Source organism: Nannobrachium achirus (assembly GCF_963921795.1).
Source record: "Nannobrachium achirus genome assembly, chromosome: 19".
Classification (NCBI taxonomy): domain Eukaryota; kingdom Metazoa; phylum Chordata; class Actinopteri; order Myctophiformes; family Myctophidae; genus Nannobrachium; species Nannobrachium achirus.
In genome coordinates, this window is record NC_137826.1 from 38087482 (window position 1) to 38101787 (window position 14306).

The 14306-nt window shown below is 41.8% G+C and overlaps 1 protein-coding gene across 1 annotated transcript in view; it reads left to right on the plus strand.

Annotated features, from left to right (window-relative positions):
• LOC308304807 (platelet-derived growth factor receptor beta-like) overlaps positions 1 to 14306 on the plus strand; it is a 36884-nt gene that overhangs the window by 1770 nt on the left and 20808 nt on the right. The window contains exons 2-9 of the mRNA XM_080749437.1: positions 4253 to 4324; positions 8431 to 8525; positions 9315 to 9510; positions 10279 to 10542; positions 11160 to 11290; positions 11802 to 11883; positions 12407 to 12481; positions 12713 to 12896. Coding sequence (XP_080605563.1) covers positions 4264 to 4324; positions 8431 to 8525; positions 9315 to 9510; positions 10279 to 10542; positions 11160 to 11290; positions 11802 to 11883; positions 12407 to 12481; positions 12713 to 12896 — 1088 coding nt within the window. The 5' untranslated portion in view covers positions 4253 to 4263. The remainder of the gene's footprint in view (positions 1 to 4252; positions 4325 to 8430; positions 8526 to 9314; positions 9511 to 10278; positions 10543 to 11159; positions 11291 to 11801; positions 11884 to 12406; positions 12482 to 12712; positions 12897 to 14306) is intronic.

Consider the following 14306-nt stretch of genomic DNA (forward strand, 5'->3'; position numbering starts at 1 on the left):
ACTACTATTTTAGAATAGCGCTGGTTAAGCAGTGAAGTCACTCTCAGTGGCAGTTCAGTGCGATGTAAAAGCTTGTGCTATTTGGTCAGCTGCCATATTATACCTACTGTATACAGTAGAGCTGATATGGTTAGTTTGTGCTGAATGGACAGCTGTCATATTATTTCCCCCAGGAAAGATATGGCAGCTGACAAATCAGTGTAAGCTTATCATCTCTTATTACCCCCTCACCCAGGGCAGATAAAGGCAGGGTTTGTCATTTATATTTGTTACAGATGCCTGCCCAGTCTTTATTTTGATCTATATTATAATCAAATAGCCAGCCTCTTTTATCCTGGGTGAGAGTTGTGAAAAAGGAGTAGGAGGGCGATAAGCCATATACCAGTAGACTCCCTAATCGGGACATAAGCGACCGTCAGGTCAGCAGTGTCCAAAAATGTGTTTGAAAAAATCGGCCTGATGGTGGCGCTAAATGGGACAGGTCCATGTTGATGACAGGACTCTAGACACATTAGTTGGGGTGAATCCGATACTTCCGTGACTGTGGAGAGCATAGGTCCGTTTCTCAGTGGTTGTGTCAACTATATAAGGTTAAATAACAAATTGAGCTCCCATGCCCCACGCAAAAATGCGGGCAGTTTGACAGCCTCTGAAAGTATGTGTCTCATTCACTTACTATACACTATACTATAAAGGAAAAAAATACCCCCCAAAAATCAGCTTTAAGTAGCATGTGATGGGTCAAACTAGGGGTTTTTAATTATTCTGAATCCATTGCAAGCATTTGTTTTGCTTGAAAAACATTCCTTAGGCTAAAAACAGACACCAAAAAACTGTGAAAAGTGATGACTCATCACTAAACCATCGTTTTGTCAGGCCGTACAAAAAATACCCCCATTCATTCCGGATGGAGACCCAAGTGCATTTGTGTCCCCATCCGGAAACAATGGGGGTACATTTTCTAAAATAATTTCTTTTTGTCCTAGGAATGCAACAAAATACTCAAGTTCCTATGGCGTGAGTAATCAATAGAAAAAAAGTCATTTTGGGGTGAACTACTCCTTTAAGTACTGTACTTAAGTAAATGTAATCTACCAAAAGTAAAAGTACAAAATGTTTGAGAATAGCAGATCTACAAGCTCACAACGCGCCACAATGCAACACGTTGTGAGCTTGTAGATCGGCTATTTTCAAATAGCCTAGGTCTAAAATAGGGCTAAAGTGGTTAATGTATTTTTTATAATATTATAATTAATATCTGCAAAGTAACTAGTAACCTTTCAAGTTTCAAATAGTTGTAGTGAGGTAAAAGTACAATATTTGGATCCGAGATGTAGTGGAGTAGAAGTAAATGTATTGGAAATACTCACTTACTTAAGGGCTTTGCACACAGGCGCGATTTTCAACCATTGCGTTTTTTTCTGTTTGCTGCATGATTAAAACTTATTGGATGTGGTGTGCAAGGTTGCGCGGAATCCACTCTGCGGATCCGAAAAGGAGTCATAAAAGGAGTCAATGAGTTTTTACCGCATGCGACAAGACGCACAAATCGAAGCATGGCAAATTCAGAGCCGGTGTGGCGTGCATGAGGTCATAGAAAAAAATGAAATTGTCTGTTTTTTCTGTGCGCAAAAAAACGTGTCTGTGTGCAAAGCCCTTTACTTAGGCCTTTAAATTTCCAATAGGCCATTGGTGAAACTCCATCCTCTCCGGTCTTGTGCCCTCCGATCCAGTTGTTGCCATGACAGTCCCTGTGCCTTCATCTCCTGTTCTGTGGTCCTTCTCCAGGTGGCTCCAGGCCTTCCTCTCTTCCTCTTGCCTTGTGGGTTGTTAGAGCATGTTTGGTTATTGAAGTATTTGGTCTTCTAAGTGTGTGGCCTAAATACTCAAGTAAAGTACTTCAAAATGGTACTTAGGTACTGTACTCAAGTAAAGGTACTTAGTTACTTTACACCACTGAGCAGCAGTACATGCAAAGTATGTCTTTGCTGCTGACATCCACATTCTGTGTACCAAAATGTACCAAAATGTACAAGGCCAAGTTGGCCTACCGACAAAATGACCAGGCTGCAAAACACGGCTGCTGTAGCCTGGCATTGCCAGCCCGATCATGTGGGATCAGTCAGGTGTTTTCTCCAACGTGTGAGTCATCCCACCATGTGATCAGTCTGGCAAGGCCAAGGATATGGTTGCTGTGGTAAAAGTCCTGGCTGCATGAGGAGAGCCTGGAGTTCATCCATGTACTGTACAAATGAACTAGAGCAAGACCAATGTATCGGTCTGCCAGTGTCCTGCTGTCTACAGTATATCGGCCATTATTTGACTTATTTGAAGATATCGACAATTATGCAGCCAAAGAATCCCGATTTTTTACGACTTTCAACGTGTATTTGTGCGTGCAGGTGCACATTTTTCGGGAAATGTTCAATAATATCAGGTCTACAAGCTTCTTGTGTTGCATTGGCGTGCTGTCATATACATTGTGAGCTTGTAGATCAGTTTTTAGTTTTTCAAATTGATTGATGGCTTTTTGACAAAACATCAGTAATCATTGGGTAGGACTCGGCATCGTACCAAAAAATACGGCATCGATCAGGCTAAAAAGGGTACCGAAACACAGCGTTGGAAAGCGGTGACCTTCAATGGTTCATTCATAATGTCAGCGTATCGACGCGTATCTCAACCTTTTCTGGATCAGGGCCCAGGTCCACCCATCTGACCACTTAAAGGAGAATTCCGGACTACCCGTTTTCTTACCCGAAAAAAAAACAAAAAACGGCCATACTTTTTTTCCAAAAATATTGGCGATTGCTCGTTAGGGTGATAATCTCTCACTCCCTCCTCCCCCCTCTATCTCTTTCTCTATCTCTATCTCTATCTCTATCTCTCTCTCTCTCTCTCTCTCTCTCTCTCTCTCTCTCTCTCTCTCTCTCTCTCTCTCTCTCTCTCTGTCTTAGGCTAGTAACCAGTCGTGACAGTAATCTGTCACTGCTTATTTTGTTGGAGATAACATTTCAAATGCAGGCTACTAATGCTGAATTAACGAAAGGTCGGGGGGAGTGAAGTAAAGTTCCACTGTAGACAACAAGAACCTAATGGAAACTTACTGACTCCAGCAGTAATAGAGAATTTAAATTCCCTCTTTAATGCTGTCTTTCATTCATAGTGAAAATACTCTCTTTCATAGTGGGCAAAGTGAGTTTTCTGGAAACCAATGTTTGTTTATTTATTTTTTGTATGCTTTGCTGGGTGACCTGCCCCCACCAGAATGACAATGTTTCATTGGCTCTAGATCACCGGGGAGACGTATAACGATTGGCCGATTGGCCTCTTCTGCTGGAAAGTCCCTCCCACCCCAACATTCCCCATCGTTTTGAGATTGAGAGATTCACACTTTTTTTTAGCACACGCACGCACGCACGCACGCACGCACGCACGCACACACACACACACACACACACACACACACACACACACACACACACACACACACACTTCCCTCACATGGAATTTCCTTGGCTGGTCTGGTTGAGGCATCAGGGTTTATGGCTTAAAATTACTGCACTGTTTTTACCAATGGAAAAACACTTCTCATCTCCTCCCTCCCCTTCTCCTCTCTCTTCTCCCCTCTCTTCTCCTCTGCTCTCTTCTGTGTCCTTAAACCTCCTTTCATCTGTTTTTTGTCTCATACTGTACGTCCTCTTTGTTTTGGATGCTGGATCCATCTTTCATTCCAAAACATCTTGGTGTCCTGCAGACTAAAGTACTTGTGATGTTGTTCATCTGAATCCAACTTAATATCTTTGCTGCATGCCATCTCGCTCTCTCTCTCTCTCTCTCTCTCTCCCTCTCTCTCTCTCTCTCTCTCTCTCATATTCTCTTCCTCTCTCTCCTCTCTCCCTCCCATCTTTCCTGTTTCCTACCATTGCAGTCCAACCAAAATTACCTAAAGGAAAAGAATGTATTAGAAGACATTCTACAGCAACGTTTCCTTTCCTTTCCTTTCCTTTCCTTTCCTTTCCTTTCCTATCTTTTGTCCTCACTTATCTCCATTTTTCCCTCCCTTCTTTGATCTTTAATTGATTCCATATTTTTGGCAGAAACTAAAAACATCTTGTGAAAAATACTCGTAGAATGTCTTTCTATCTGTCTGTCTGTCTGTCTGTCTGTCTGTCTGTCTGTCTGTCTGTCTGTCTATCAGAACAACTTTTAAATAGGAGCATTCTATCTAATGTGTGTTCTGGTTCCACAGGTGAAACTCTTATGATGAGGTTCTGCTGTGCGGAGAGAGGAACCCTGTCCCTGGTTCTTGTTGTTCTCTTGGGTAAGCTATTAGAATCAATAAAGGGAAACGGCAATACAGTACATACAGTACCTACATGTTTAGAGTTTGTTGACTTTTCTACAGAAATTCAATTGAAACCACGGGATCCTCAGCATGAACATTAAAAATCGAACCTCTGTTCGAAGTGGAGCTGTGTGTGTGTGTGTGTGTGTGTGTGTGTGTGTGTGTGTGTGTGTGTGTGTGTGTGTGTGTGTGTGTGTGTGTGTGTGTGTGTGTGTGTGTGTGTGTGTGTGTATTGCAGTTGATGCTCAGGGCAGGCTAGACTCAACAGCACCTCTCTGGTCACCCAGGGTTACTACATACAGGCTACATACAGACCCACAGACCCACCCACCCACCCACCCACATACCTACACACACGGCCACGTATAGGGGAGCTTGTGTTCCACACAGCTCCAAAAAAAGAAAACACCACGTTATACAGACACATTACTATGATGCCTGGATGTGGATCTTTTTAGGATCCGTTTTCTTTGCAATGGAACACACTTCATTTTGTCAGTATTTCATAGTTTGAGACCAATACATATCTTTGGAAAGCATTGCATTTCAAAAGCAGTTACACATAGAAAGATTTAACTATTTAAAATAGTGAAAATAGCTATTTTCACTACTTTTGTGTGACACTTTTGTATGATGAAGCAGGACTTTACGTTTACCAAAAAACATACCCATTTGAAACTTGGAGATAGAAGGTTTCTGCCCGACAGTGACACTATAGTAGTGTATGGGGCATTTCAGCAGGATATAGCATTTAAAAGAAGAGGAGCGATCCGAGCACTCAAAAAAGAGGAGAGGGCAGGTGTAAAATCAAGGTACTTTATTCATTACAAAAAGGTTAAACAGCCAACATGTTTTTCGACCCACCGGTCTTCATTAGGGCATATATGGGCCTTTACTAAATCCGGTCCTAATATTTAATCTCAAGGATCACATTTTGTTATGTGTAAAATTTTAGAGAGCCTCACCCACAGTAGCCTGCTACTCTATACTGTTTCAGAGAGGTGATCATGAAATCATTGACAAGCAGTGGGGTGTGTAAACCAAAGCTATAAAAGCCATAAACATAATTATCAGTTATATCAAAGGACTTTGATAGATCAACAAAAAATGCAGCACAATGCTTTATTTTGTCCAAGGTAGTCCTACTGTCATTTATGATAGGTATATGATGTCCCAGCAGAGGTATATTGTATTTATGGTTAGATGCCATAATGATAAGAGCCTAATAAAAAGACTCCCTGAGTTTTGGATTTACAAGTCATTGTAAAAAAATAATTCAACAATGGTTGCTTGTCAATTTGGATCATTTTGTCTCCATGTTTCTGTGTTTGAAGCACATGAGCCATCTTCCATTGAAATTGATTTCAGCCTGCCGATTTGTTTGACAGGCAGTACTTTTAGGGACTTTTAATTATACTGTAAAAGGCGCCTATTTTTTGGGGTCTACATCCCCCAGCCATGATGTACAGGCACACCCCCTGGACATAGAGTTCAGGAGGAGGCACACACATCCCACAAAAATAGTTTCAGGTGCTGGACAAAAATACGTACTTAAGAGGAGAAGGAAAGTCCGCACACTGAGTCGTAGCTCCAGGAATAGTTCAGGTCTAAAAAGAGACCTGATGAAGACCTCGACAGAGGTCGAAACGTTGTCCTTCATGATTTAATAAAGAACTATTCCTGGAGCTACGACTCAGTGTGCGGACTTACACCCCCTGGACATGACTAGTATTATCTCAGGAACTTACCCCAACCCAAACCTTGATACTGAGTACCAAAGCTGGGTGGGTCCTATTTTCATAGTCTATCTATGGTATGACCCTACCTCCTAATCTCAAGGCGGACACTCACAAGGCAACTGCCAACTGGAGCTGGTAAAAGGTTATATTTTACAATCAGGGACGTGCTGGACATTGGGAAAAGCGGGACAACTCCCGAACGGCCGGTTCATTCCCGGCCGGTCCAGGCTGGCCATTAGGAAAAAATTCCACTGTTTGCACAAAAGTACAAATTAAACTGTTTGCACGAAAGTAGTGAAAACAGCAGATCTACAAGCACACAACGCCTCGCGGTGCGAGGCGTTGTGTGCTTGTAGATCGGCTGTTTTCACTAGTTTAAATCATTTTTAAAATGATAAATACAAAACAAACGGTTTTGGATATACAAGGTTTCCACCCGACAACGACGAAATATAACTCATGCAATTGGCCCACTGGCTTGTCACTTGTCATGATCTGAAATGGCAAATCTTTGAGTAGCAGCAGCGCTATGGAGAGAGATCTCTCTCTAGAGCGCGCAATGAGGGCCTCTCCAACTCTTTTTACCGGGCTGAATCAGGGGCCCAGCATGTCCCTGTTTACAATACTATTTAATAATTGTTTGACCTAATGTTTACTCCTCCCCATGTCTACATGTCTGTCATTCAAGCTGTCCTAGTTACAGTACAATCTTAAATCAATGAGTAATTGCCACTCCTCGCACACAATCTATGAGGCTGGATGAACGGCAGCATGACTGTAAATTGTGTTATTGTATTGACAATCTGTCCATGAAAAAAGCAAACATTTTACAGCCACATTGTGCTCGTAAAACGGTTTCATGTTTTTTTAAGTTCAGGCTTATGTTCAACATTTGGCATTTGGAATTCATTTCATTGTTATCCAATGCAGATGTCTAAATTGCAACCTGTGGGCTATGAATACCACAGCTCTGTTTGTATGTCCTAGATGAGGTCACGTTCTTTTGTAGAATACCAGGCAGTGTTTTGTTTCCAGGGAAGTGGATGACAGTAGAAAAGTCTTGCACACGTCTCTGTGATTTATGTAGACCTTTTCATGTCAGGGACCCCCAAATTAATATATATTTGAACCTCCATCGGAAAAGATTTTGTGCCAGTGACTCCGGGACAAGAGTTGCGTGGTTAAAATGTATTATCTTCCAAATTCGTCACTACAAGCTCACAACAAGTCACAATTTGATGGCTGTTTCTGAAGCGATGTTGTTTAAAGGGCTAAATTGAGCTGTTAAAACATATTCCATCAACTCCATCATCATCATCATTTATTTAGCTCACGACCATGATCACATGGTATGGAGCACATAATATAACAAAATAACATAATATAAAAATACAACAATCATTTCTATAGAAATGCAACAGTATACCCCTTTAAAGGGATAGTTCATGCCTAAAATGTTTTTTTTCCCTATCGATTACTCACCCCATGCAGACTATATTTTTTAGTTTTCATCGCATTCCTAAGCCAATAATTTGAGGGGTCTCCATAGGGAATAAAGGAGGCGCTTTGTGTCTCCATAGGGACCATTGCTGGTAATCACATTATTGTCAAAAAAAAAAGTAATCGATAGGATTTTTGATTTTATTTGGGTGAACTATCCCTTTATTGCTTGAGCCAGGGCTCAAGTATGAGGCTTGCTCATAGGACCTGAGGCTCCTAATGGGCTTATAAGGGATCAACAATTTATGACCTGTAGGAAAGCATAAAATTAATATTGTGAGTGCACGGCATGGAGGAGACGAGACGCATGTGTTTCTCAGCTGTCTGAACGTCCGCCAGCCACTTATCTATCACGGATCTGGCCAAACTCTTTGGTCCGACACTAAAACAAATGATCATTTGGAAGCAATAAACCATGGTCTAGACCTGGGCTATTTCTGGTTTCATGACGTCATCGTTCTACGTTGATAGAAGTGACTGAAGCACAATTTTATGAGCTTAATGCCAGCCTCATTGGACATGAACAGAAAATTATTCATCATGAACAAACCAAAACAAGCCTAAAAGGTGACTTGGCCTATATGTAAAATGTGTATTCAGTAGTGTTTGCTGTGCTGCATGAGTAGATAATATCATGTGGGTCTTGTATGACAGCAAACTGAACCAACAAACTGGACGGAGGAGTAGATTCGTAGATTTGAATAACAGGCACATAGACAGACAGACAGACAGACAGACAGACAGACAGACAGACAGACAGGTACAGCGGTTAGTCTTAAAATGGGTACAACAGGCATCGTAAATTACATAACAGGTCTATAATTCTCTCCTTTTGGTATCTAGTGCTGTTCCAGTTGTGTCCAGATGGGGGTGCTGCGCTGGAGCTGAACCCCAGCACCTCTGAGGTCATCCTCAGTCCCAACGCTTCCTTCACTGTGGTAGGATTACATCAACTACAGTACTGACCAGTTAGATTTACTTGAGTCATAGTCCTTTGAATAACATTTCATATAGTTTTAGTCATGTTTTAGTTTTAGTTTTAGTTGTGACCATAGGTCACAGTTAACTATGAAAACCATCACATCTTGTCAGTAACGCCTGTCAGAGCCTGGGTAACGCCTCAATGTCTAATAGCTGACCTATGACATCACATTGTTGTGACATCACATTGTGACATCATATTCCGTCCTTGTCCCTTGTATGCCCATATATGAAGATCCCCGATGTCATCCCATAGCTTGGAATGCCCATATATGGACATATTGTGTGAGTCTCATGTGGTCTATAACATAAGACATCTATGATGTCAGACGTCAGTCACATCCATATTTGGGACAATATTTTGTCCAACTTAAACAACCAACCGCAACTCGAAACACACTTGCAAATTAATTCCGTCCTGTGCGAATTCCATCCTTCACGACTCACCCTTAGGCGTTTTATTCATCATATAATAACTTAGTTTTTATTTCGGTAGTGTACAAACATTTTTCGTCATAGTTTTAGTCGACAAAATAACAATAGTACTGACTACGATGATAAGATAAGAGAGACAGACAGAGAATAGATTGATTGATTGATGGAATGATGGATTGATTGATGGATTGATTGATTGATTGATTGATTGATCCATTGATCCATTGATCCATTGATCATTTTCACATAATGACATGTCCAACATATAGGACAGCATGGTTGAAAGTGGTTAATGGTGTCCCTGCCTCTAGCTGTGTTCGGGCTGGTCCAGGGTGTCCTGGAAGCTGCCCCAGGAGCCCCCTCCGGAGGGCATTCTGCTGGACAACCAGGGAACCCGCAGTGTTCTGCAGCTTCACAACGTCACCTGGAGACACTCTGGAAGCTACGTCTGTGAGGAGCCGTCCTCCGACCAGGCCAGGGAGGTAGATGTCTTCATACCTGGAGAAGGTAAGGAACTGTGGGTAAGACAGACAGATATGTATAGGTTCATAGATGCAGGTATAGATGCAGGCCCTCTTCTATTTAGTGGTGTAAAAAAATATTCAGCATGCATCACGAATCACGATTTGGCTGTGCTTGATTCTGCATCGATGCAGCAAAAATATGTTGTTCAGTTTATCTGACTGCTTGTATTGACTGATGAGTGATGAAACATTTGTCATGTTGTGCAGTAATATAGAAAAGTCTGATGCATGCATCGTAGAATCGAATCGAATCGAATCGAATCGAATCTTTACCTGGTGAATCGTAATCGAATTGAATCGAGGAATTGAAAACTTTATTAATCAGAGCTCGAGGTACAGTCTGACATTTAGGCTAAAAGGATAACACAAACAAGTCCTGTTCGGCATGTTCAGACATTTTGCATAGTGTTGTTGCTAAGCTAAGCCTCCGTGTCTTGCCCACATTTTGGGTCGACTTCAATTTCAGTTTTAAGATGGTCAAATCCCATAGCCTTAAGAGGGCACCCTTTACTATGATGATAATAAAGATGGATGATGATCAGATTCTTTTTTTTTAAGTTAATTGTATCAACAACTAAAGAAATGGCATTCCCCATCTGTTTTTATGTTGTTTTTTCAGTCTCAATCATTGCCTCAATTTGCCTCTCTTTTTCTCACCACCATCATTATTACCATACCTTTCTTGTCACCATCCTCTCTCTCTCTCTCTCTCTCTCTCTCTCTCTCTCTCTCTCTCTCTCTCTCTCTGTAGGTCCTGATGAGTGGTTTGTGCCGGTGGGTCCTGGAGTGGTGACGAAGGAGTCGGAGGAAGGCACCATTCCCTGCGTGGTGTCCGACCCGCGGCTCAACGTGACGCTGTACGAACGCCCCGGCAGGATGCTGGTGGTCAACGGCACAACGTACCATCCCGGCAGGGGCTTCACGGGCCCACTCAAAGACTCCTCCTACATCTGCGTGGCCTCCATGGGCGGTCTGGAGAGAGAGTCACAGGTGTTCTACGTCTTCAGCATTGTAGGTGAGCAGGAGTAGCCTGGAAACCAGACAAAATCTGCCTCGGCAGATTTGGTCTGGCACCGCCCAGTTGTGATATAATTCAACCTTTGTTAGCCTTCTGGTTGGTCCCTGACTGACCAACCAGCAGGCTCTATCTGCCTTGTCCCTCCCTGGTTCTGCCTTTTTATGCTGAATTTGCTAAAACTAAATTTTTGGAGAAATAAAAACATGCTGAGTCACTATACTGCCACTGAGCAGCTCCATTTTATTGAAACCAAGTTTGAAATTAGAATTGAACACACAGAATAAAAATACGAAGCAACTGAATTAAAATGGTAGTGGATGGAGTGTCCCACCAACCAAGTGTCCCACCAAGACACAGCAACCAATGGGTGTGAAGAGGGGCGGGACAACGGGCGGGACTTTACAAAGGGTGAATTTCATTCGCTCCTAAGTAGTGAGGGACCAATCAGGGCCCAGTATGCAAATGTGGGGCAGGTTTGTCACCAGAGGCATTTTTTAGCAGTTTAGATTAAATGAGTTGACATGAGGTATAGACACAATAAGCTAATGTTAGATAAGATGACATGAGATAACATTACATTGTCCTATCATATTCTAAATCTCTGTCCCCATTAGTTCCCAAGACATTGGACGCAGTGATGACCGTGTCTAGCAGTGTGCTGCGACAAGGCGAGGTTCTGACCGTTAACTGTACCGTGAAAGATGTGGAGATGGTCTTCTTCACCTGGGACTTCCCCCGACGACAGGTACAGGACCTCCAGGGGGGTCCCCAGATGATTAACTTAATGTGCAACATTGTTTTCTCACTCAACAGTAAACAAACCAACATAACATTTAAGTCATCTGCACATTTCTAAAGTGACAATTTAAGGACTTTAAAGACCTTTGTAGTACCTCTGGTCAAACATTGGTCAAATTGTCAAATATTAGAGGCAGAAAAGGTGAAAATAGCAGATCTACATGCTATGTGAGCATGTAGATCGGCTTTTTTCGCAATGGAATAGATCAATCGAATCAAACTAACTGTGATACCAACTCCTACAAATTCCAAGTGCTTGTCTGGGCGGGGGGTCCCCAGCTCAAATATGATTATTTTGGGGGTCACTGCCTGAACCACTGGTCTACAAATTACATTTCACGAGGTTGATGCTGTTTTGAAAAGAACTGAAAGCAGAGTTCCAGAACATCACTGTATCATACATTCTGTGCTGTATAGATGTGTACCCTATGTCACTATTTTAATCTCCATTCATCCAGGAATATGAGCCACTGACGGATTTCCTGCCCAATCGCATCCGTTCATTCGTCAACATCTCCACGGCAACCCTGGATGATTCTGGTGAGTTCTAAAAACACATCGATTGAAATAAAAATTATATTTATTTCAATGCATCCTCTCCATGCATGCAGGGAAGGACAGCTGTAGAGAATGGAACGAGAGAGTCAGGGAGCTTTTGAAAGCTTCACTGTAATGTTCCAACCATGAATCCTTAACCTCTTAAGCCCTATATACTTTGTCCTAGGACCAATAGCGAAATGTGTCCAAACTACAAGCTCACAACGCATCAAATCATACATGTGATAATTATTTATTTTTCTTTAATGTATGACTAGGGAGGGACACAAGGGCTAATGGGGTTAGACAATTTGACTGAATGTGATACAAGTTAGCATCCACTGTGGGCCTACATGAGTATTGTGTGTGTGTGTGTGTGTGTGTGTGTGTGTGTGTGTGTGTGTGTGTGTGTGTGTGTGTGTGTGTGTGCGTGTGTGTGTGTGTGTGTGTTATAAATGAGTATTTTATAACACACAAATGAGTATGTTCTGGTGTGTATTCATGCTGAGTCTGTGTGTTTGTATAGGTGTGTATATTTGCACAGTTCAAGAAACGGTGCAGGGGAAGACTGTGATGAAAAATGTCACTATAACTGTACTGGGTGAGTCTGTCTGTCTGCCGTATTGCTTGTGGTTGTTCTGTCATTTTGTATGATTAAATAATATTAAGTATATTTGAATTTACTTTTAGCAGAACAAAATAATAAGACAAATTTGCAAATAAACATGTAAAGATAAGTATTCAAAGTGAGACAAGTGAGACAAATGTACCCAAAGGAACCCAATGCTTTCCCTCAGGAAAGGCTAACTCCCCTCCCCTCCCCTCCCCTCAGAGCGTGGTTACATTGACGTGTTGCCGGTGGACTCGGCCAACGTCTCAGCTCTGCTCCATGAGACGGTGGAGCTCAGCCTGCAGATCGATGCCTACCCTGCCCCCACCGTCATCTGGACCAGAGACAACAGCACCATCAGCGGAGACACCGCCCTCACCTCCACCACACCCGTCGCTGAGAGGAGGTGGGCCTAACTGCTGTGTTTTTTTCAACCTGTGGGTTGGGACCTCCAGGGGGGTCCCCACATCAGTGTTGTTTTTGACAGCAAATTTTGATGTAGTTTTAGTCATAGTCTTTTGAATAAAATGTAATTTAGTTTGAATCATAATTTAGTCACCTGAAAAGTTTTAGTTTTAGTCTAATTTTAGTCGACTAAATATCATAAGATTTTAGGCGACTAAATCTACAGTTAATTCAGTCAACTAAAATGTATTTTGGCAGTTCTTGATGGCATCGTAATTTTACACTTGGTTTTGTGCTGAAAATAGCAGATCTACAAGCTCATAACGCGTCGCAGCGCGGTGCGTTGTGAGCTTGTAGATCTGCTATTTTCAGCACGCAACACCTGAGAGCAACCAAACATAAAATTACTCTCTTCATAGTCGGGGGATATCTTTAGAAATAGTGTCAAATCCTGGAATAAATTCCTTACCAAAAGAATTCTTCACCAATGTGTTTGTAAAGGTGTCTAGTAACACATCTCACAAAGACTGAAATTCAGTTTCCCTAGGAAAATCTTTGACAGCTAGGGTAATTCTGGGTCTCATTCACTTACTATACACTGTACTATAAGGGAAAAAATCACTCCCAAAAAATATGCTTTAAGTGGGATGTGAGGGGTCTAACTAGGTGTTTTTAATTATTCTGAATCCATTGCAAGCATTTGTTTTGCACCAAAAACATTCCTTGGGCTAGAAATGGACCCCCATACCACTGTGAAAAGTGATGACTCATCACTAAACCATCATGTTATGGGCTGTTTTTAGCCCAATTAATGTTTTTTTTTGTGCAAAACAAATGCTTGCAATGGATTCAGAATAATTAAAACCACCTAGTTAGACCCCTCACATCCCACTTAAAGCATATTTTTTGGGAGTGATTTCTTCCCTTATAGTACAAGCGAATGAGACCCAGAATTACCCTAGCTGTCAAAGATTTTCCTAGGGAAACTGAATTTCAGTCTTTGTGAGATGTGTTACTAGACACCTTTACAAACACATTGGTGAAGAAATGTTTTGGTAAGGAATTTATTCCAGGACTTTTTAAGATATCCCCCGACTTTAGTCTAGTTTTTATTTTGTTGATGAAATTGTCAATATATTTAGTTCAGGAGACGATCACTTGGGTTAAGATATACTTTATTGACCAGAATGAAGGCAGAAAGCAAGCATCACACAGCATGGCATATTGAGCACCCTACTATAGAGACAGCATAGAATCTAAGCCTATATATAAGCGCATAGTATTGGCAGCCTACCTTAGCTCTACTATAAGACAGCATAGAATCTATAGCCTAAGTTAGCATGGTTTGGCATGGGGTTCTGCCTCGGGCCATGGCTCGCTGAACCCACGATCCTCATGTTACCATGAGCAT